Here is a 23,865-nt window from a genome sequence, read left to right as displayed (position 1 = left end):
GGCTAATAAATATAATTCCATAAATCCTAGTGAGCATGTTACATGAGAATTCTAATTGTTGTTGACTCAGTGTCACTATCAGTTTTCAATTTTGATAAGGGTTATAAAGAGTTTTATGGAGTCTTTCGTCCAATATTGAATATAAGAATGTAGCTTGTTAGAATGAGTCATAAATGTAGTTTAATTTAGCACACTTTGTGTTTTCTGATTATTTTATCTATAGGCTAATTAAATTGTGCAAAGACTTTCAGACGTTTATGGGCGCTCTTGATCCATTGGTCTTCGTTTTTTTTTTAAGGGGCTACTGCAAAGTCTCACAGGTGTCCCTGTTTATTAATCATTTCCAAAAGTTTACTAGTGTAGCCAACTTAGCCTGTATAATATATTTTTCGGAAAGTCTAATGTTAAGCAATTTGTTATGACAATAATGGAAGCACACACACACACACACACACACACACACACACATATATATATATATATATATATATATATATATATATATATATATATATATATATATATATATATATATATATATATATATATATATATATATACAGGCCAAAAGTTTGAACACAGTACTATTTGTAATGTTTTTAAAAAAAGAAGTTTCTTCTGCTCATCAAGCCTGCATTTGTTTGATCAAAAATACTTTTTTTTATTTTTTATTTTTTATTGTGATATATTATTACAATATAAAATATTTGGTTTTCAATTTATTATAGGCCCTACTTTAAATTATCATTTATTTCTGTGATGCAAAGCTAAATTTTCAGGATTATTACTCCAGTCTTCAGTGTCACATGTGACATCCAGTCTATCACATGATCCTTCAGAAATCATTCTAATATTCAGATTTATTATGAGTGTTGGAAAATTATTAAAGTAAAATGTACAAATCTAAGCTTTTCTAGATACTTAAATTCATTTATAACCGTTTAGTTATAATGTCAATATACAGGTCCTTCTAAAGAAATAGCATATGTGATAAAAGTTCATTATTTTCCATAATATAATGATAAAAATTAGACTTTCATATATTTTAGATTCATTGCACACCAACTGAAATATTTCAGGTCTTTTATTGTTTTAATACTGATGATTTTGGCATACAGCTCATGAAAACCTAAAATTCCAAAAAATTAGCATATCATGAAAGGGTTCTCTAAACGAGCTATTAACCTAATCATCTGAATCAACTAATTAACTCTAAACACCTGCAAAAGATTCCTGAGGCTTTTAAAAACTCCCAGCCTGGTTTATTACTCAAAACCGCAATCATGGGTAAGACTGCCGACTCGACTGCTGTCTAGAAGGCCATCATTGACCCCCTCAAGCGAGAGGGTAAGACACAGAAAGAAATTTCTGAACGAATAGGCTGTTCCCAGAGTGCTGTATCAAGGCACCTCAGTGGGAAGTCTGTGGGAAGGAAAAAGTGTGGCAAAAAACACTGCACAACGAGAAGAGGTGACCGGACCCTCAGAAAGATTGTGGAGAAGGACCGATTCCAGACCTTGGGGGACCTGCGGAAGCAGTGGACTGAGTCTGGAGTAGAAACATCCAGAGCCACCGTGCACAGGTGTGTGCAGGAAATGGGCTACAGGTGCCGCATTCCCCAGGTCAAGCCACTTTGGGCTACAGAGAAGCAGCACTGGGCTGTTGCTCAGTTGTCCAAAGAACTTTTTTCGGATGAAAGCAAATTTTGCATGTCATTTGGAAATCAAGGTGCCGGAGTCTAGAGGAAGACTGGGGAGAAGGAAATGCCAAAATGCCTGAAGTCCAGTGTCAAGTGTCCAAAGTCAGTGATGGTCTGGGGTGCCATGTCAGCTGCTGGTGTTGGTCCACTGAGTTTTATCAGGAGATTTTGGAGCACTTCATGATTCCATCTGCTGAAAATCTTTGTGGAAATGAAGATTTGGTTTTTCAGCACGACCTGGCACCTGCTCACAGTGCCAAAACCACTGGTAAATGGTTTACTGACCATGGTATTACTGTGCTCAATTGGCCTGCCAACTCTCCTGACCTGAACCCCATAGAGAATCTGTGGGATATTGTGAAGAGAAAGTTGAGAGACGCAAGACCCAACATTCTGGATGAGCTTAAGGCCGCTATAAGCATTCTGGGCCTCCATAACACCTCAGCAGTGCCACAGGCTGATTGCCTCCATGCCACACCGCATTGAAGCAGTCATTTCTGCAAAACGATTCCCGACCAAGTATTGAGTGCATAACTGAACATAATTATTTGAAGGTTGACTTTTTTTTGTATTAAAAACACTTTTCTTTTATTGGTCGGATGAAATATTCTTTTTTTTTTTTAGATAAAAATACAATAAAAGACCTGGAATATTTCAGTTGGTGTGCAATGAATCTAAAATATATGAAAGTTTCATTTTTATCATTACATTATGGAAAATAATGAACTTTATACTTTACACTTTACACATTTTTTGAGAAGGACCTGTATAGTGTAATGTTTTGAGTTGTGTAATACAGATATGTTATAATTATTCAACCCAGGCTGTTTTAACTTATTTGTATGATATGTTACAAAATTGTGTTAAAACAGTTAAGCCTTTGGAAACTATAACAAAACTGAATTAGCTTGTGCAGTTGCACATACAGTCCTAAAGTGTTAAAGTGGAGTAGCAAATATGGCTAAGTCAAAAGAGCTCGCATAAAAGCTAGAGAACCCTCCATTTACTGCCAAAGACTTATGAGGAAAAAACATGTCAGTGCAGAATATAAGAAGAACACAAGCATGGCCTTCATGTCGGGACATTTTGCAAATGCCTCTTGAGCAAGAAGAACATAAAAGGCAGACTTTAATGTGCTAAAAAAATAATTTGGATAGATCGGTGCAGTTCTGGAAGAATGTTGTATTGAGTGATACAGTAATTATTGTCACTTACATTGTTTTGAAAATAGTATGCTTTTTTGATTAAGAAAAAATTAATAGCTGTTATTGTGACAGTAAGCACATAGAAATGTTTACAACTTGTCCTTAGATTTAATTTTGCTACATTTCAAATGCATGTTATATTGTGTTTTAATTTTGATTATTAGCCTAATCAAGCTTTATAATAATTCATTTTTATGAATTGTTAGATGTTTTATAACTATGAATAGGCTAATCAAAGATTGATATATTCTATATAAACCATTAATATTTTTATTGTGTAAAAGTTATAACTTACTGTCCATCTGTTGTGGAATAATATTTCTCCAACTATTCTGCCCCAAAAGTTTTTATTTATTTATTATTATTATTATTATTATTATTATTATTATTATTATTATTATTAACTATAGTGAAAGGGTTAATTAGCCTAAAAAACATCACACTTCTTATTTTTACTTTATTTCCAATACAGTTGCAATAACATTTACACAACCCCCTTGACCTGCAAGTCATTTTGCTGCCCGAGAACAAAATATTATTCAACAGAGGCATCAGGAAACCATTATAAAATTTGCCTGAAGGCATGTTTTAAAAAATCCATGAAATATTAGGACAAGTTGTAAGCATTTATATGTGCTTATAGCCACAGTAACATACATTAATTTGTCCATAATCAAAAATGCATAGGCTACTATTTTGGCTAAGCGACAATAATTACTGTTTGAATCAGGCGTTGGCCTAAATGCTAGTGACAAAACACACCTGCTACTGACAGCGTACTCAATGTGTCTTGTTTTTAAAGCTCACACGCTCTTTAGCACATTATCCAGTTTTTGGCATTATTAATCTCCTCGAAGTCAAATAGGCTCTAGGTAAGGAGGCGAGAGAATTAAGCTTTATAAACAAAAGACCCCCTTTTAGCAAAGCTGACACGAGGGCCTTGATTTGAACGCTTAACGAGTGCCTTCCTGAACATGAAAAACTCCAACAAAATGAGGACGTATTCTTTAACTAAAAAAGTCCCCCCACACAAGTCTAACAAATCATTTAAAATCACCAAAAGGGGGCCGAAAGTCAGTGCCTCACAAAAAAGAGAGAGAGTTTCATTGTAATTCATTGACTTGTTCAAAACGCCAAGCTAAAAAGGCGAGAAGAAAAGAGCGGACATTCATGGGTACAGATGCTTTCGCGAGGAGAGACTCCATGTATGGCCTTTGTTCGCGCTGCGTTAAACTGTTTAAAAGAGGGGTTAACGCAATCCATCAAATTGTCTGAAATTGTGTGAAAATTTCAGAAACCATATGGCCTCCAAACGTTCGCGTCTTTTTTATGTGGCTGGACACACTTGTTTCAGTATGGTGAACCGCAGGAGTCCAGCCATGCGCCATTGTCACTTGTCACATCAGGGTGGATGGCTCATTTGTCCTCAGCTTTCATGCTTTACGCTGGAAATTACAGCTTCACCCGTGAACAAAAAGGATTATATAGCCCTGGAGAAACTGGACCAAAACTTGGTGTTTTTGTGTCTTTCTTCTCCTTTTTTCTCCCCAGCGCCCCAGATTTGTGTTTCTCACATAAATTTCGCCCAGAATGGAAAAACACACGTTGTTGGGTCAAAAGCCAAGTCACGCTATTGGAGAGTGAAAGAGAGAGTGGAGCAAGCCAAAGGCTCTCTGTTTCTTCTGCAGAGAGCAAAAACAATAGCGTTAAAGGGGCAAGAATGTTTTTCTTCTTCATCTTTTTTCTCGAGGAAAGGAATCAAGGCAGTTAGCAATTACAAAAAAAGTATGACGCGAGATTACGCGGCCGTCGTAGTTCGTTTTCCTTTCTGTTAAGAATGTTTAGATGGAAGTAACATATGAAAACATTTCAAGTTTTAATATATATATATATATATATATATATATATATATATATATATATATATATATATATATATATATATATATATATATATATATATATGTCACATCAGGGTTGTGATGTGTATAACAACTTTATAAACAAGATATCAGACTTCTATGTTCTGCTATTAATAATCACTTAATAGATTGCTTACAATTAATGCAAAAGAAAATAAGAAAAGCAACAAAATAATGTCATTGTTGCTTATAATAATATTATCATCAATAAGTGTTTTGAAATCATTAAGTGTTAAAGATATGACGATTGTTATGGATTTACAGACTCGGCAAAAACATCATCGTTATAAAAGGTATAAATGTTGTTGTTTTTTTATTTTCGAACTCAATACATTAAACGACACATTAATGCCCTCATTTGGAAAGGCACTATATCTTGCAAGTAAACTGTACAAAACTTTACAAAAAGCGTCTCTGTCCATTGTGTACAAATGAAGAATATACGCAATAAATACACCTGTAAAAATACTTCTCATATAGGAGGTTGTATTGCTCTGTTTGTTGCCCTGATTTATGAAATATATTCTTATTACACTCATTAAAGCCATACACAATATATTATAGGCCTATACAGCCGCTAGCTCAAACACTTGAACAAATATGAGTTAGACTTGCATAGTCTGGCTATAAATGATAGGCCTACTAATTCAGTTTCAGAAAAACATTATAATTTATGTTCATGCATGCGTGTTGTTACGTTCTGTAACTGAGTCTGAGTCTTAAATGAGTTTAAATTGTGGTTTACATCAGACATCAACGTCTATTTCCGCGTCTTCGTCCTCGGAGTAGTCTTGACTTGTGTGGTCTGAGAGAGACGACATGGGGGACAGACATAATTTGTGCGCACTCTTGTACTCCTGACCTAGCCGTGGCGAGCACTCGGGCCCCGGGTGTCCCGTGGCTCCAGCTGCACACCTCTCCAGATCAGCCAATTTAGCGAGTTTTTCCAGAGGGACCACGCCAGTGGATCTGACCGACTCCACGTCCGCTTTCATCTCCTCCAGGTCTCGCTTTAATTTTGCCCTTCTGTTCTGGAACCAGGTTATGACTTGCGCGTTTGACAGCCCCAGCTGATGGGCAATTTGATCTCTGTCGGCGGGTGACAAGTATTTCTGATGGAGAAACCTTTTCTCTAGTTCATATAACTGGTGGTTAGTGAAGGCCGTCCTAGATTTTCGGCGCTTTTTAGGACTGTCCCTTTGACCAAACAGAGCCGACCCATCCCTCCCTGTCAAAAAAGAAAGAAAAACATGATGCAACATTAGGCTACACTGACAGATTTATAGTTGCATTAATAATAGAACATATTTCGAATGAAGAAATGTAGGCCTATTTAATTTCAACTTCCATTATGTATCTCATTAATATTGATAAACTGATATGACGGATTAAAAGTCCATTTAAAACTCGAACGAATGAGCATTATCCCCTGGTTTCACAGACGAGGCTTAAGCCCCAGACTAAAATGCATGTTTGAGCTGTTTCAACTGAAAATCACTTGCACTTGCATATCTTAAAATGTGTCGTTGTTTAGTCTCAAGATTCTGATGCACACAAGTAATGTTTTTTTTTTTTTTCCAAGACATATTTATAAAAGCAATATGACTATTTTCACCCCTGGATTGGACAGTCTGAAACGAAGTGTGTTGGCGTCTGCAGCTTTAAACGTCCCAATTGAACTAAAACCTAATCCCGACTTAATCTAAGCCCTGTCTGTGAAACCAGGCCATAGGCTAATCGGTTTTGCATTTGTTTACATTTTGAATCATTTTTAGTTTGGGCTACATAAATTAAAATCTTTCTTTTCTTACCTTCTGCTGCCTGGAGCACTCCTAATTCGAGACCTTTGAACGTTTTGCTTGCTAGTTCCTGAAGAGCACACAGAGGCGACGTTTGAGTGATGAGAGTCTGCCTTGATATAGTGATGCTCTGCCGGGGTCTCTCTGATGCTGGAAGCCGGTGAATCCTGTGAGCACGTCTGACAGTAGGTTTGCTGAGGATGTCTGCGATGCTGAAGGGCGTTAAGGGCTTGTTGGAACTCGCAGGTGGCGGAAGGTGGTCCAGGGGGTTCATCCCGCGGCTCTCCGTAGCCTCACGCATTTTGACAACTTTGGTGGTCGCCATCCAAGCCTTTGCAAAGCCGCTTTGGTTGCAGAACTTGTGTTTAAGTGAAGTTCTATCAAACTATTTTTTTGGCGATAGTGCTTCTATGTTGGTTTAAAAAAATATATAGGCTACACTAATTACTTTCTATATTTTTCCAGGAATCTTGAAGCACGTGAGTGCCCAGCTACAATGGCAACGTCCAGCGTTAGTCTCTCACCATCAGCACCAGACAGCAAATGAGCCTTGACAGCTCTGTGTTCTGTTAGGAGTTCTGGAGGCTGAGGAGACTTCAGTGATCACTTAATTAACTATGACGGGAAAGGCGGAGTCGTGTAAAGTGATGAAGGTTTGTGTTTGGTGGCTCTTGTTTGTATTCTGCACAAGAAACAAACAGTCAACGGCTGATAGTTTAATTTTACAGTTGTTTTACCCATTCTGATTCCGACGGAAGGTCGTGAATAACTATTAAAAAACCTTCGTGCCAAGTAGCAATTTATTAGCATAATTTTATCATGTAGAAAAATTTATTTGCTGCAGTGCAACGTTGTTTACAACCTTCTTGTTATTATTTACATAAAGTAAGGGGAGAAATGTTTTGAGCCATGGATTCTTTCAAACATTTGCGAAAAAGGGAATCGACATTTGTAAGTGGGCAATATATTTTCGGAAGTTTATACGCGATTGCTGCTTATTAATTATTGGCCTACAATATGAAGTATTATTATTCATTAATTATTAGATAATTATTATGTAATATATAGCCTAATGTTGTAGGCCTATTTGATACTGAATAAAATGTGTAATTGTTAGCCGTTTAATATGAGCGCATTGTCCCGAGTTCTAATTACCATATAGCCTATATTAGGCTATAAAAAAGTATTAGCCTACATCGTATTTCCTGATTCGTAAAATTTCTTCTTCTCGTTATATGTAGGCTAAAATTATAAAGCGCATCCTGATCAAGTCTGAAAGTTCTGAACTCAGGTCGAAACTTTCAAAAAGATCCTGCCAAACATGCCATCTTGTCAAATAAATTAAACAAGTTCCCAAAAGTCATTTCTTAATTAAAACAGATAGGTAAGTTAATACAAATTAAATAAAATAAAAAAATAAAATAAAAAAAGATATATTCTTTTGATTGATTCTCGACTTCTTAAAGATTAGTGTTCCAATATAAACGCAACCTAACAAAACGATCAGTTTACACTCTTAAAAATAAAGGGTCTTAAATGGTTCTTTGGCAGGGTGTATGGTTCCATGAAGAATCTTACATAGCCAAAGAACCTTTCCATTACACAAAATGTTCTTTGTAGTGCAAAGGGTTTTAGACTCTAAAATGGTTAGAACATTTTTTTTCTTTAAAGAACCTTTCACAAAACAGTTCTTTGGGGAACCAAAAAAATGTTTCTTCTGACATCACTGTGAAACCCCATTTTTGGTTCTTCCTGGCACCTTTATTTTATACTCTTGTCTGAGGTGAAGCTTGTGCACATAATTGTCCTTTATCATTGAATGCAATATGTAAATGATTGTGGAGCATATTGACATTGGATGAAAGAAAAAGGGAAGATGAGGATGAGTGAGAGTGTGGGATGCACTTATTTAGCTTATTAACTTGATATATTTAACGTTTTATTTCAGTGTAGAACTGCGGTTTTCTTGTGAAATTGGTTTAAATTTGAGAGAGTCTGTCACCCAAAGATTGCTCTATCATTTATTTATTTTTTCTTCAAACAACCCACACAGACATACTCTCTCTATTCTTGCAGCTTCTGCAGGAAACATGAATTAGCCCAGTCAATGCGGTCTGACTGTTGAGTTAATGGCAGTCTTGACCTCTTGCTGCCTTCTTTGTTCAGTGTTTTTCTTTATTAACTGGGGCTACAAAGTCTATAACTCTATCAGAGTAAATCGGGTTTTAGTGACTTCTGATATGAGAAAAATTGTTAAAAGAATACTTTTAAACTAATTATAATGGCAGGCAGCCATAAACGTATAAATAAATAACATGGTGTTTACATGGATTGTTCAGACTATAATAATGCTTCAAAGAAAGAATATGTATGAAGGAAGGGGCCTTTTCCGCCCAGAAATTCTTGATACGTGATGTTAAATTAATATTTACTAGAGCAGTTTCCCCACACATCTTTTACACGTTGTCTCCCACTGACAAGAGTGCCTGAAACCAGGCTTTATGTTGAAATTTGCTTAAACTTTAATCAATTAAAAAAATAATATGACTTCCACATATTGTATATATTCAAGGGGAAATGAAACAGCCTGGGTGGGGAATGAACATTGTATAAATTATATGGAAGATCATCTGAGTCTTTCTGAGGGAGGGCATGTCAGATCAACTAAAGATTAGTTATAAATCATATACATAAAACAGCTGATCTGATGAGGCATATATTTAGGCAAACAAGTAAATTAAGAGGCAATGAAGGAATAAATAAAAGTGTCAAATTTTGATAAATAATATAAAAACTTATGGCAATCCATTTAAAATGACTTTGACTTCTAAAAAAATTGCAAAATCTCATGCATGTGAGTGTGAGAGTGTGTTTGAATTGGAGAGAGGAGGGAGGTGGAGGTTAACAGTATCCGATATCTAAGAGAAACATGAGCTTGTGGTAATCCACCAAATCCCACACCTAAAAACAGACCACCTTCAATGATTATTGAGTTACATATGAATGTGTGTATGACCAAACGTTTATTTCTGTGTACATGCGTTTCATCTCACATCTCAGTGTTCCCTGATAGGGAACAGCTTGAACCTCTGTATGTCTGGATAAAGCCATAACCACGCATGCTGGTTGCGTGCACATTTTTTTAATATATGAAAAGTGAACATCTTACTTTTTAAGAAAGATAGCTCATCGGTTATACTTACTCTTATTACCTTTTTATACAACTTTACAAAGAAAGAACCTGTATTGCTTAAGAAGGCCGTTTGGCTTATTTTGTTTAGAATGGTATTTTAGGCAGAAAATATAAATATTATATTGATTTTTAATAACTTGAAAAAGTATTATACAAGTTTCTAAAAAATGAACAATTTAATGTAATTTTTATGTAGATTACTAGCTTATTTGGGAAAACAAACCTTTAACAGTTATTATGTGTATATAATATGTGGCAAACAGCTGCATGCTCGTGTGTGTGTGTGTGTGTGTGTGTGTGTGTGTATGTGTGTGTGTGTATGTGTGTGTGTGTGTGTGTGTGTGTGTGTGTGTGTGTGTGAGCCTGTTTATGTGGTTTATGAGGACACAAATTTGTATAACTACATGGGTATGACACTAGTATTACACTATAAATGTGGTTTATGAGGACATATCAAATGTCCTCATAATTCAAATGGCCTTAAAAACATACTAAATGATGTTTTTTTGAGAAATTAAAAATGCAGAATGTTTCCTGTGTTGGGTAGGTTTAGGGGCAGGGGCAGTGTAAGGGGATAGAAAATACGGTTTGTACAGTATAAAAACCATTACGCCTATGGAGAGTCCCTGTAAACCACATAGACCAACATGTGTGTGTGTGTGTGTGTGTGTGTGTGTGTGTGTGTGTGTGTGTGTGTGTGTGAGAGTGTGTGTGTGTGTGTGTGTGTGTGTGTGTGTGTGTGTGTGTGTGTGTGCGTGTGTGCGCGTGTGTGTTCATGTAATTTTGCCTTCCTAGTTCAGAGTATCAAAATGCGGGATTAGTCACAAAGAAACAAACTCATATAAATCAAGACAACACAAAAAGAAAATGGATCTTATTTCAGCTGTCAGATTTTTTGAAAATTTGATTCTCTTCCTCTCTGGTTACATACAAAGTGATCAGGAAAGCACAACGACCGCAGGTTGTTTCTTCTAAATGCTGATACCCAACAATTTCCTAAACACCTGCTTATTAATATGCACTGCAGAAAAGAAATGTACTGTCTGAAATGAAAATATAAAGAATAAAGGATTTTCAATTTTGTTCAAGGTGATCAAATCATTTAATTGTTGAAAAAATGAAAGGATAAAGTGTTTATGGTAAAGAGCCCTCATTTTGCAGGGCCCTGCAATGACCCAGTGTTGGTTAAAAGATGTGCCTGAACTGCAATGCATTGTATTCCGTTAGCGAGGAAGAAGAGTGTGTTTTTGCTCTACAGACATTGGCAGAAATTGTTAGAGCTATACACATCTTTTATTCAAAATGATCTTGCCATGTCAAAAAACAATTTCAGTTGTATATAACAATTTATCCCTGATATTATTGACCACATGTCTAGATTATATCACTGGGTCTTTTCCCCCATGTTGGTCGACACGTGGCAACATTATTTTTATTCAAAACAAACTTCTATGATAAGTTCTTGTCACACAAAGTGTATATTTATTTAAGAAAAACAATTTTTTGTTATATTTTGTTCATAAAAAAAACTTAAATTATTATTATTAGTAGTAGAAGCTACAAGGACAATGATTAATGTTGTTACAATATTTAATGTTAGTAATATTTTATTTTAGCACTTTTATAAAATCAAATGTTTAAGAACAGGATATCCTAAAGGTCAGAGATCAATGGTGTTTAACTGCTATGTGAACAAACAATCCAGGCTTATGTTGAGGGTCACAACCTTCAGATTAGTCACAGTAAAACATAAGCCAATGGACACGGGGTAAAATTACACACATCTATTAAATTAAAAGAGATTGTACTCATATAAAGCACATACAATACTGGAATTATACTGAAACACACCAACACTTTCTCCCCACACATTTCCATTATCTCCTCATAATCAGTTGAAATATTAGCATATGCAACAATCTGCAATGTGGTGGAAAATTACTCTAGCACACAAAAACTATGTAACAATATATAGAGAGCAGGGGTTTTCAAACTGGGGACTGTGGACCCCCGGGGGTCCTCCAAGGTTCTAAGGGGTCCCCAGAAAATTTAAGAGAATAAAAAGACTAAGCAAAAATGGATAAAGACTACTGAACAATCAAACTGTCTCATTTCAAATGCCTCTCCACTTTCTTGTAGTATACTTTCCAGAATTGTTTTGCATCTTTCTACTGATTTTTTCTCACTGTAGCCCCCTTTATCTCGCTCACAGTAAGGCAGTATTCTTAACACAGTTCCTATGCTGCTTACATTTATTGTGAAATTTGCTTATACAAATAGTGTTTTATCGAAAATGTTCTTATACATACCAACATTAAGTATCTAAATTGGGTTTGTAAACAATGTTGCATTTATAATGTCACACTTACTATTTATCTAACAGTTTATTTGATTTTGTTTTTGTTTTCAAACATAAAAATAGATAGGAAGGGGAGGTTTATCAAATTTGGGGGTCCTTGGCATCATAAAGTTTAAAAACCATGATTTAGAGAACACTGGATAAAATAAAATAAAAAGCAGTTAAAAAAATAAATAACAGTAGAGACTGAGAAAAATGAGAGCTTTCTTGGCTCTAAATGAAATGTGAATGTAGACTACTTGTGAAACATTTCGCAATGGCTTCAGGCCTAACAAATAATTAGATTCCAAATCAGTGTAATTAAGAGGTTGAATCCCAAAAGAAAAAAGAGCTCATCAAAAGCCAAAAAGAGATTCTAATACCATTAAATAATTAACTGAAGCAAGGCACATTAATGTAACCGCGTATTTCCCCTGAAGGTAATGGTGAATGGTCTGTAAATTTGAGCGTTTTTTTTTTTTTTTTTTTTTTTTTTTAGTTATTGGTGAAAACAACAGCATGAAAACGGATGCATTATTGATGCAGCAGTGTCAAGTACATATAAAACCCAAATATTTGCCTGTTTATTGTTTAGGAGATCATTAAAATATATAAAAAATGATAATAGACCAACCACTAGGCTATTAGACTACAATAATATTTACTCATACTTGATATAGGCTATAGCCTAAGACAAGGCTTGTAAGCATTCTTAATTAAAATCAGATTGATTTTTTGTTTGTTTGTACAAAATAAGAATAAATAAATGGTATGTTATAAGATATTTATTACTTTTGCCCTGAACAAAACATTTGGCGTACGGTTTACTGAACTATGTTCCGCTGTTCTGAGGATTCGCCAACACAAGTCTGCCACCTACTGGAGATATGAAGAGCTTAAACAGTTCAAGATGCTTCTAAAACTAACTGTAAAACAACGTGTGTGTTGTCTGTAAAACAACACACGCAAGAACGATAGATCGAAGAGCCCCATAGCCACGGACTAACGATTTTTTATTCAAATGATAGCCTACTTAGTTGATAAAACATATGAAAAATTGCACAAACATACTCCAAAAAATGCATCTGTACCAGATTATTTTACTTTGGAAATGACTGAACTCTAAAAATGCAACCTGTATTTCACTGAACGTGGGACTGAAGCTGCACAGCAGTCTGCTGCCTCTTTGTCCCTATGGCAGAACATTTGTTACACTGTGCCCATGTGGCATTGTGCCTGTCTGCTGGTTAGGCCTAATGCCAGCGGACACAGTCATTCCCTTTGAAAGCTGTTCACACTGGCATCAAAATACCTCCAGTTGTCCCTAATGGTATTTGAGAATCTAAAATATTAGGAATGCTTTTGTATTACAGGAAAACATGAAAACTTGTCATTCTAATACACTGATATAATAAAACATGTCGAACCATATTATACAAAGGCAAATAGTTGTGAATTTACTGAACAAACAAACAAAGTGTATTTTCTGTATGTGTGAGTATATTTAACTGAATGTTAAGATATATTTGGCTCAATGACAGTTCAAAGTGTCAAACCTGAAGTGTTTAGTTAACCCAACAATGGAGAATGTTTCAGTGAGACTCTCTAAAGGTGGGGTTGGTGTATTAAAGTGCAGATGTGTGCATGCTTGTGTGATATAGTGAAAAAATGTTACTTTGAAACAATTTTCAATCAGAAATTTCTTGAAAATTGTACACATAATTAAAGAAACACAGTCAACTGTGAAATTCTGAAGTAGCCTATACAAATGCCACAATAAACAAACTCCAATAAACTGTTATTATAGAATTAGTACACTGTGCATTGCTTCATAATAAATACTACTTGACACTGTAGTACCCCCGCTAACACAATATATTCTAAGAAAGTTTCGCTAATGTTCCCGTGTTTTGGTTAGCCTACGTGAACATTAAAGGGAACATTACATTTGCTAATTTTTCAAACAATATGGGATCATTAACTTTGAACTCGAAATGTTCTGAAGCAAGAAGTAGCAACATTAAAAAATGTTAGACGAACGTCCAACTAAAATGTTTCCAAAAACATCTTGAGAACATTGATAACCAAATGAACGCTCCCTTAAAGGGACAGTTCACCCAAAAATGAAAATGCTGCCATTATTTACTCACCCTTCCAAACCAACACGATCTCCGGGTAATGCGTATCAATAGTACGAGTGTGAAATCGCGTAGAATGGATAAGGCAAAATGAGTTTTATGAGCATATGACACGCTCTTGGGTAGGATTAGGGTGGTGGGGTGGGGGGTTCATGCATATAATACGGCATAAAGTGCGCCATAAAACTAATTTTGGCGTAAACATGCCACGAGATTGCACACGTATGTTTTCGAGATTGGGCTTTTCCAAACCCAAGAGACATTTGTCACACAAATTAAGATCTTTTTGATGAAATCTAAGAGCTTTCTGTCCCTCCATTGACAGTCTACACGACTGAAACCACACTGACACTTCAAAAAGTTCATAAAGAGAAAAACAAATTCTTATGATTTGAGCTGTTTGGTTCACATATTCTGAAGAGACTCAATTGCTTTATAAACAGATTGAATTTTAGCCATTTATTCACATTTAAAAAGAGCAGGGGACATAAACGGAAGATCTACTTAACCTGCTTAATAAACTCTTGCGGAAGCTCAAATGTGATGCGTAACACGAGAACGAACCTCATTGGTTCTCCTATGTCAAGCGAACATGCCTGAGCTTCCGTTGGTTTACCACAACTGATGTGTGAGTTGATAAATGCTTATGGAATAAAAGCCTAAATTCAGTCTGTTCATCATATAAAGCGATCACGTCACTTCACCAAATTTGGACTAAATCAATAATTTCATATGGATTGTATAGTTTTTCTCTTTGCAAACTTTTTGAAGTGTCAATGTTTCAGTTGTATAGCTGTCAATGGAGGGACAGAAATGACTCAGATTTCATCAAAAAGATATCTTCATTTGTGTTTCGTAGATAAACAAAAGTCTTACAGGAAAGACATGAGGGTGAGTAAATAATGACAGAATTTTCATTACTGTGTGAGCTAACCCTTTAACGAATGATTGCTCATAACTTTACGAGAACCATGTCAAAAAGTAGAGCCAAAGGTTTGAGAACGTTCCCTGTTATTACAGTTACACGTCATCCTTGTCAAGCCATATATTCACAACAATTTGAAAACACTAATATGAATTTCATTTGAATTTTTCTGTGAAAATAATTGTTTTCGTTTGAAATTGCTCATTATATATTATGGTTATATTTATGTCAGTGTCTGTGGCAACATAATAGGTATTGAATCTGAGCAGAACATATTGTGCCGCTAGGATGTCATATGGTCTTCTTGTCAGATCAATGAGTTTCTTTGACTGAACCCAGCTTTACGTATCATGGAGAGACAGAGGGAGGGCTATGGGGATCTGCTTTGAGCCTTTAACATCAATTACACTCAGTTTGATGAATGGGATGGCATTAGGAAAGAGAAATGCTCAGCTGCTCTTTGTATGTGAGTAAGTATGTGTTGGAGTGAGCGTGTCTTTGTTTTCATTTGTGAAGTCACTTAGCAGCATCAAGCATTGTGTTTGTGCGTGTATACTGTACAAGAAGAGTATCTGTCTGTGTCAAAGAGGCTTTGGTCGCCTGTAGTTTGGTCCAAACACTCCCACATTGAGCCTGTCAGACACTAATCAATCAGAAGGGTTAGTAAAAGCCATTTAGGCAGTTTAAACAAGCCGGCCAATCACACAAGAGTGGACTCATTAGCATACTCAATTGCCCTCATTTATGCTAGAGACTGTTGGAGGTTTGGCTTCTTGTATTGTTGTCATAGTAGTGCAGGACTGGAAGGAAATGTCTGAACAAACACTATCGCAAAAAGAAAAACAAAGAAACAAAAACTAAAAACTAAATAGAGACGTTCATTGTATCATCAGTTAGCTTTAAACACAGATCTGTCCTTCTTCAATGCTCTGTATTTTCCTTATCATTTATCTTTTTGATTTAATTTAGCAATTGTTCTCATTTACCTAATTTTCTTTTTATATAAAATATTCTTAAATGCAAATGATTCTATCTACACTGACATTTTTTATTAAATTATACTTAAATGTATTATTACCTTATTATTACAACAATTTACTTACTAGTGTTTAATGCATATTAAATCAGTACTTATATATTAGAGTTGTTCTTCCATTTTACCTTTATAATAAATTTCATTAAAAACAATAGCATTATTACATTATATAATAACAACAATAATAATTAGTTATTATTATTATTATTATTATATCAGGGGTTACATAGAATGATTCTTATATATAATAACAATAATAATGATAATAAATATTATTATTTACACACATAATTCATAGTTGATTGTATTTTTATTATGATGATGATGATGATGATGATTATTATTCATACTGTTGTAATGAAGGGTCAACAGGGAGTGGATCCATTTGCAGCTTTATTTGAGATAGCAGAATAACAGACAGGGATAAAGCAATATCGTAAACAGGGACAGGCAATGGTCAAGGCAGGCAGCAAGGATCAGAGACGGGTCACAGGCAAGGATCAAGACAGGCGGCAAAGAATCACAGTCCAGGGTACAGGCAAGGTTCAGGGCAGGCAGCAGAGGATCACAGATAACAAACAGTCCAGGTAATAACAAAGAATCAGTCCACAGAAAAACGCTCAGAAATGACAAGCGTAGCAAATCAAGACTTTGCAAATGTGTGATGCATGTGTGTGTCTTAAATAGGGTGTGTGATGCAGTGCAGGTGTGAGTGTAATCAGTCCTAGGAATGAGGGCCCATGGGAATTGGAGTACGAATGATGGCTCCCCTCCGGCGGTCTGGAGGATGAACCGGGGAAGCGCTATTCATGACAGAGCCCCCACCCTGCGAGCGACTCCTGATGCGAGGAGGCGGACGCCTGGGTCTACCACGTGGTCGAGGGGCCGGTCTCTCCGTTCGCATCCGATGGAAGTCCTCCATGAGTGTAGGGACCAGGATATCATCCCTGTCGACCCAGGATCGCTCCTCTGGACCGTACCCCTCCCAATCAACCAGATACTGTAGTCTCCGACCCCGACACCTGGAGTCGAGCAGTTCTCGGACTTGATAGGCCTCCTCGCCCTCAATCGTCAATGGTGGGGGATGTTGACCCTCGGTTCCCCTCTCGAACCCCTGGAGGGTTTCAGCAGCGAAACATGAAAAGTGGGAGATACACGATAGTAAGCAGGCAGATTCAACCGAAAAGAGACATGTGTAATTTGTTTTATGATTTGAAAAGGCCCTACAAACCTGGGACTGAGTTTCTTGCATGGAAGTTGTAGACGTAGGTCCCTGGTGAATAGCCAGACCCACTGCCCCTCAGTGTACTGGGGATTCGGTCGCCAACGTCAGTTGGCCTGCACCTCTTGTCTTCTGACAGCACATTGGAGATGATGATGAGCCAGCTCCCAAGTCTCCTCGCTCCTGCGCATCCATTTGTTTACCGATGGTAGTTCAGAGGGTTCGCCTGACCGCGGGAACAGAGGGGGTTGATAGCCTAAAACACACCGGAAAGGTGTAATCCCTGTGGCTGGTTTTGAGCATATTCAGCCCACATCAGGTATCGACTCCATTCAGTCTGGTTTCTTTGACAGTATGTGTGGAGGAAGCGTGTGAGTTCTTGGTTCATCCACTCGGTCTGTCCATTGGACTCTGGGTGGCAGCCAGACGTGAGACTGGTGTTGATGTTCAATTTCTTGAAGAAAGCTGACCAGACTCGGGAAGGGAACTGTGGACCTCTGTCCGACACTATGTCCTCAGGTAATCCATAAAATCTGAATACGAAATTGCAGGGTAACTCAGTGGTCTCAAATGCAGTGGTGAGTTTCGGCAGTGGAATGAGACGACAGGCTTTTGAGATGCGGTCTATGACAGTGAGAATGGTGGTGTTGCCCTGTGATACGGGGAGATCGCTGACAAAGTCTATAGCGATGTGTGACCAGGGACGTTGCGGAATGGGTAATGGATGTAGCAGACCTTGCAGTTGTGGATAAATTGGGTTACATTGGCAAACATGGAGTCCCACCAAAACCAGTTCTATAGGAGGTTATGAGTGGCGGTGATGCCTGGATGACCGGAACTGGGTAAGTCGTGGACGTGATACAACAGTTTATCCCTTAAAAAAGATGGTACAAACATTCGGTGGGCATGTTGCCGGTGGAGCGGACTGTTCGTTGGCCTGCGTAACCTCTCACATCACATCCCATTGAACTGGAGCTAGGAGGAGTGAATTGGGGATTATAAGTTCCTCTGTGTCCGATCTTTCTACCTGGTCAGTCTGTCGGGATAATGAGTCAGCCTTGATGTTCTTAGACCCAGGACTGTAAGTCACTTTGAACTGAAAGCGGGTAAAGAACATAGCCCATTGGGCCTGTCGAGGATTCAAGCGTTTGGCAGAGCGGAGGTATTCTAAGTTTTTGTGATCTGCGAGCACGGTGAATGGATGTTGGGCTCCCTCCAGCCAATGACGCCATTCCTCCAGCGCTGCCTTCATCGCTGTTAGGTTTTTGCCCCTTATTCGTGTCTCATCCCAGGTTTCTGAAGTGGCAGTTGAATGAACAAAGACTCAGCGCTGAGGGAGAGTATCCAAAAAATCTCTCTCCACTTTATTTAGTAAAGCAGATGTTATATACATTGAATATGAAGGGTGTAACATGATTTGAACCAATGAGAGGGAGATTCCATCATATAGCTCATGGTATAAACATAGAAAAACAAGTCTAAATATGGTCATCTCTTGGTCAGATATCCAGGCTTTCCTTGAGCTCCTGAAGATCTTGTAATAGAAAATAGCAGGGACCATTTCCATGGGAATTGGAGTCCGAATGATCGTGCCTCAGTATTCCGGTGATGGCTCCCTCCGGCGGTCTGGAGGATGAACCGGGGAAGCGCTATTTATGACAACTATAACCATCATCAGATCAGGGGTTACCTTTATAGAATGAGGTTTGTTACAAACAATAACGGTAATATAATAATAATCATAATTAATAATCATAATCATAATCATAATAATTGTTATTATTATTAACTACAATTATTACAATATTACATATAACACTGATTTTGATAACCTTAAAAATTTCCGACCCATCTCTAACCTTCCCTTTCTTTCGAAAATCTTACAACAAGTTGTGGCTTCTCAATTAAGAGCTCACCTAACTGTTAACAGACTATTTGAGCCCCTTCAGTCTGGCTTCCGTAAGTTGCACAGTGCTAAAACAGCACTGGTAAGGGTTTTAAATGATTTGTTAATTGCCTCAGATTCGGGTTATATATCTATATTTATTCTACTTGATCTCAGTGCGGCATTCAATACCATTGATCATTGTACTTTACTCTCACTTCTTGAGCGTGGGGCTACCCACGTTACTTTCGTTTTGTTTGGTTAAAGTCTTTTAAATGTTGGCCGGTTCCTGCCTCCTTTTTCCCCCCTCGAACATATTGTAGGCTATTACAATTTCTATGTCCAAATTACCATTACACATACATGCAACAACGATATGCCATTAGACCCATCAAGTCACCACCACTGCGACCTTGAAACTTTTGTTGATGCCTCTCTTCCAGAAGGAGTGAGCGTTGCAAGAGTAGGCTACCAATGGATGAAGTAAAAGTAAAGTTGGTGAGTGGACTATGAAATTGTTGACAAAGAGTCTTTAAAGGCACTTTTGCCTGTTTCATTAGCCCATTCATGACGCTGTTGTGATGTTGAGAGAGGTGCAGGATAAAAAATAAAGCATTTTAATTTGAATGATTTTAGTGTGTGTGATTTATCGGGTAACGGGCCAAATATTAACGGGTCTGGGCGGGTGTGGATTTAATTTGGAAATTTTCACGGGTCGGATCTGGTGCTAAACCTTGCGGGTAGGCTACGGGCAGGGGCGGGTCTCCAAAAATGGACCTGTGCAGGACTCTGACGCACATCCAGCGAAACTTATGCAGGTGCTAGATTCAATAGAACATAAATCAACATAAACAAAAAATCTGCACACTGCTCTTTACTCTATAAATACATTTTTGGGAGCAGTAAAGAGCAGTGTGCAGATTTTTTGTTTACGTTGATATCTCTACTCTGTCTCAAAGTATCTCTGAGGTAAAGAAGTGGATGTCTGAGAACTTTCTCTGCCTAAACAGTGATAAGACCGAAGTCATGCTCAGTGGTTCACCACACCAATTACGTAGAATGGAGCCGCCATCCTTACAGGTGGATGACTCCATTGTACAGTTTAAAGACAAATAAAAAAATATGGGGGTGATATTTGATACCAAGCTATCGTTAGACTTACAGGTTAGAAACACTGGTAAAGTATCCTTCTTTCACCTCAGAAGCATTGCCAGATTGCGTCTAATGTTAACTTTTACTGTGCATGGCAGAAAAGCTAATTAACACATTTGTCTTTTCTCACATTGATTATTGTAACAAGGAGTTACAATAATCAATGCGATACAATAATAAATAATCAATTTCACAGACTAATCTCAACAAATTCGGCTCCACGCATTTTAACTGGAACCACTGCAAGAGAGCATATGACACTCTTAAATCACTGCACTGGCTGCCAGTTACATTTCGTATTGATTTTAAAGTTTTACTACTGACCTACAAAGCATTAAATAATTTGGCACCACAATATTTGACTGACCTTTTGACACCATACACCCCAATTCGAAATCTAAGATCCATCAATGCTGGTCTTTTATCTATCCCTGTATATATATTATGTACAGCGCTTTGAGAAGCTGCCTTTAAAGGTGCTATATAAAATAAAGTTATTATTATTATTATTATTATTATTATTTACACACATAATAATTAATAGTTAATCATATTTATCATCATCATCATCATCATCATCATCATCATCATCATCATCATCATCATCAGATCAGGGGTTACCTTTATAGAATGAGGTTTGTTAAAAACAATTCACATTTCTCTAATAATAATAATAATAATAATAATAATAATAATAATAATAATAATAATAATAATAATAATAATAATAATAATAATAATAATAATAACAATTATTATTATTATTATTCACACATGCTAATTAATAGTTAATACTATGTATTATTATTATTATTATTATTATTATTATTATTATTATTATTATTATTATTATTATTATTATTATTATTATCATTATCAGATCAGGGATAATAATAATAATAATAATAATAATAATAATAATAATAATAATAATAATAATACATAGTATTAAATATTAATTAGCATGTGTGAATAATAATAATAATAGTAAATAATAATAATAATAATTCATTTTTATTATTATTAATAAACCCTCCCGTCATATACAGCTCATTGAAAGACACAAGTCCATGTTGAGTCACACTGTTAGCTGTATTTAAGTAAATAATAATAATAATAATAATAATAATAATAATAATAATAATAATAATAATATTCCATAAAAAGATTTTTAGAAAAGTCATACCGGTAATTTAAAGAAAAAGTCTGTGTTTCATATGTACCTCTTATATTATACTTTCCATGTAACTTCTACTGCAGTATGTCCATGGATCCTTGCTTTAAAACCCTGGCTCTTCATAAACAGAATAAAACCATTCCTAAACAAATCTCAAACTAACAAATCCACTCTCCTATGCTGCTCTGTATATCTCTACTAAAGTACACCTGCTCTATAAATTGCTCCCAAATATAGTAGAGCCGCTGACTTCTCCTAATCTACACTCGGAACCACATGCTTTCCCACCCAAATAAGACAGTGATGAATCCAATGAGTTTTTGTTGTCCTGTTTTTATGAACTAGGTCTAAATACCCAGTGACTCTATTCTCCGCGTACAGCTTTTCTGCCTGCCTGCTCTATTGTCCTTAAAGAGACTAGAGCCACAAAGAGAAGCTACACATTAACACAGCCCCTTGTCCTGGCCATTCAGTGTAGCAGGGCACAGCTGTCTCACAGTACACTCTGTGGTTCTGAAGGGTGAGGGGTGACAGGGGGTTCACTTACATTGAACGGCCCCCTCCGGAGCGTAGAGTGAACAGTGTTTGGGAGAAACTGAGAAAGGATGGCAAAAAAGGCTCACTATTTCCAGTGATGGAGAGGGTGCTTCGTCACACACGACAGACAGTTGGGGCGGCCCCTTTCTTGGTCTCTTTGCTAACAGCACGGCTCGACGTGGACTCGTGTCTTTGTGACGAGCCGGAGTATGTGCAGAGTGTTTAAGCAGAGTTCAAAGGTCTTTAGCATAGTGAGTCTGTGGTTTATGGTGGAAGCTGAGTAATTAAAACCCTTTGGTGTTTTAATAGCATTACCACCCATTGAGATGATGTTTTCAGATGATTACACTGAATTTCAGCTGTGCTTCTTTAAAATTTGCAATTAGGCAAATATTACACACATACACAGACACACACACACAGACACACACACACACACACACACACACACACACACACACACACACACACACACACACACACACACACACACACACACACACACACACACACACACACACACACACACACACACACACACACACACACACACACACACACACACCTAAATATTAGGAACACCTGTTCAATTTCTCATGAATGCAATTATCTAATCAACCAATCACATGGCAGTTGCTTCAATGCTTTTAGGGGTGTGGTCCTGATCAAGACAATCTCCTAAACTTCAAACTGAATGTCAGAATGGGAAATAAAGGTGATTTAAGCAATTTTGAGTGTGGCATGGTTGTTGGTGCCAGACGAGCCGGTGTGAGTTTTTCACAATCTGCTCAGTTACTGGGATTTTCATGCACAACCATTAGGGTTTACAAAGAATGGTGTGAAAAGAGAAAAACATCCAGTATGCGGCAGTCCTGTGGGCGAAAATGCCTTGTTGATGCTAGAGGTCAGAGGAGAATGAGCCGACTGATTCAAGCAGATAGAAGAGCAACTTTGTGAGTCATCATCAGATTTTCTGTCCACCCTCTCATCACTGGGCATCACAGGGACTCCGCTCCACTGGTTTGAGTCCTATCTCACAGGTAGGTCTTTGAAGGTTGCCTGGAGAGGAGAGGTATCCAAAACACATCAACTGACCACGGGGGTTCCTCAGGGCTCAATGCTTGGACCTCTCCTCTTCTCCATTTACACTACATCACTGGGACCCATCATTCAGGCACATGGCCTCTCATATCATTGCTATGCTGATGACACACATCTCTACCTCTCATTTCAACCAGATGATCCCACAGTAGCTGCACGAATCTCAAGCTGTCAACATCTCGGCATGGATGAAAAAAACATCACCTGCAGCTGAATTTAGCAAAGACTGAGCTGCTCGTTTTCCCTGCTAATCCCAACACGATTTTACCATCCAGCTAGGTTCATCTTTAATATCTTCATGCAGGGTCGGTCAGAAATCTTGGAGAAATCTTTGATGACCAGCTGTCCTTCAAAGACCACATCTCAAAGACAGCTCGGTCATGCAGGTTTGCCTAGCACAACATCAGGAAAATCAGACCGTTCCTTACAGAGCATGCAACACAGCTTCTTGTCCAAGCCCTGGTCATTTCTAGACTTGACTATTGAAATGCAATTCTGGCTGGACTTCCATCTTGTGCAATCAAACCAATACAAAT

At 37.2% G+C, this 23,865-nt stretch overlaps 1 protein-coding gene across 1 annotated transcript; it reads right to left on the bottom strand.

Annotated features, from left to right (window-relative positions):
* Nucleotides 1–5,170: 5,170 nt before the first annotated feature.
* On the bottom strand, nt 5,171–7,183 carry lbx1b (ladybird homeobox 1b). The gene is made up of 2 exons (XM_067441446.1): nt 6,638–7,183; nt 5,171–6,054 (listed from the first exon to the last, which is right to left on the bottom strand). The coding sequence occupies exons 1-2, from the start codon at nt 6,948–6,950 to the stop codon at nt 5,573–5,575; spliced, it is 795 nt and encodes a 264-aa protein (XP_067297547.1). The 5' UTR covers nt 6,951–7,183; the 3' UTR covers nt 5,171–5,572.
* Nucleotides 7,184–23,865: the final 16,682 nt, after the last annotated feature.

Source organism: Pseudorasbora parva, chromosome 4, assembly GCF_024679245.1.
Source record: "Pseudorasbora parva isolate DD20220531a chromosome 4, ASM2467924v1, whole genome shotgun sequence".
NCBI lineage: Eukaryota > Metazoa > Chordata > Actinopteri > Cypriniformes > Gobionidae > Pseudorasbora > Pseudorasbora parva.
Note: the sequence above shows the minus strand (reverse complement) of the source record. Positions and strands in the feature narration are given on the sequence as shown.

What these genes read in the sequence shown, in the direction of transcription:
- lbx1b (XM_067441446.1), bottom strand. Translation starts at nt 6,950, where the DNA reads ATGGCGACCACCAAAGTTGTCAAAATGCGTGAGGCTACGGAGAGCCGC. An exon ending in AGTGCTCCAGGCAGCAGAAG is followed by an intron (nt 6,055 to 6,637) that starts GTAAGAAAAGAA and finishes CTTTTTTGACAG; the next exon opens with GGAGGGATGGGTCGGCTCTG.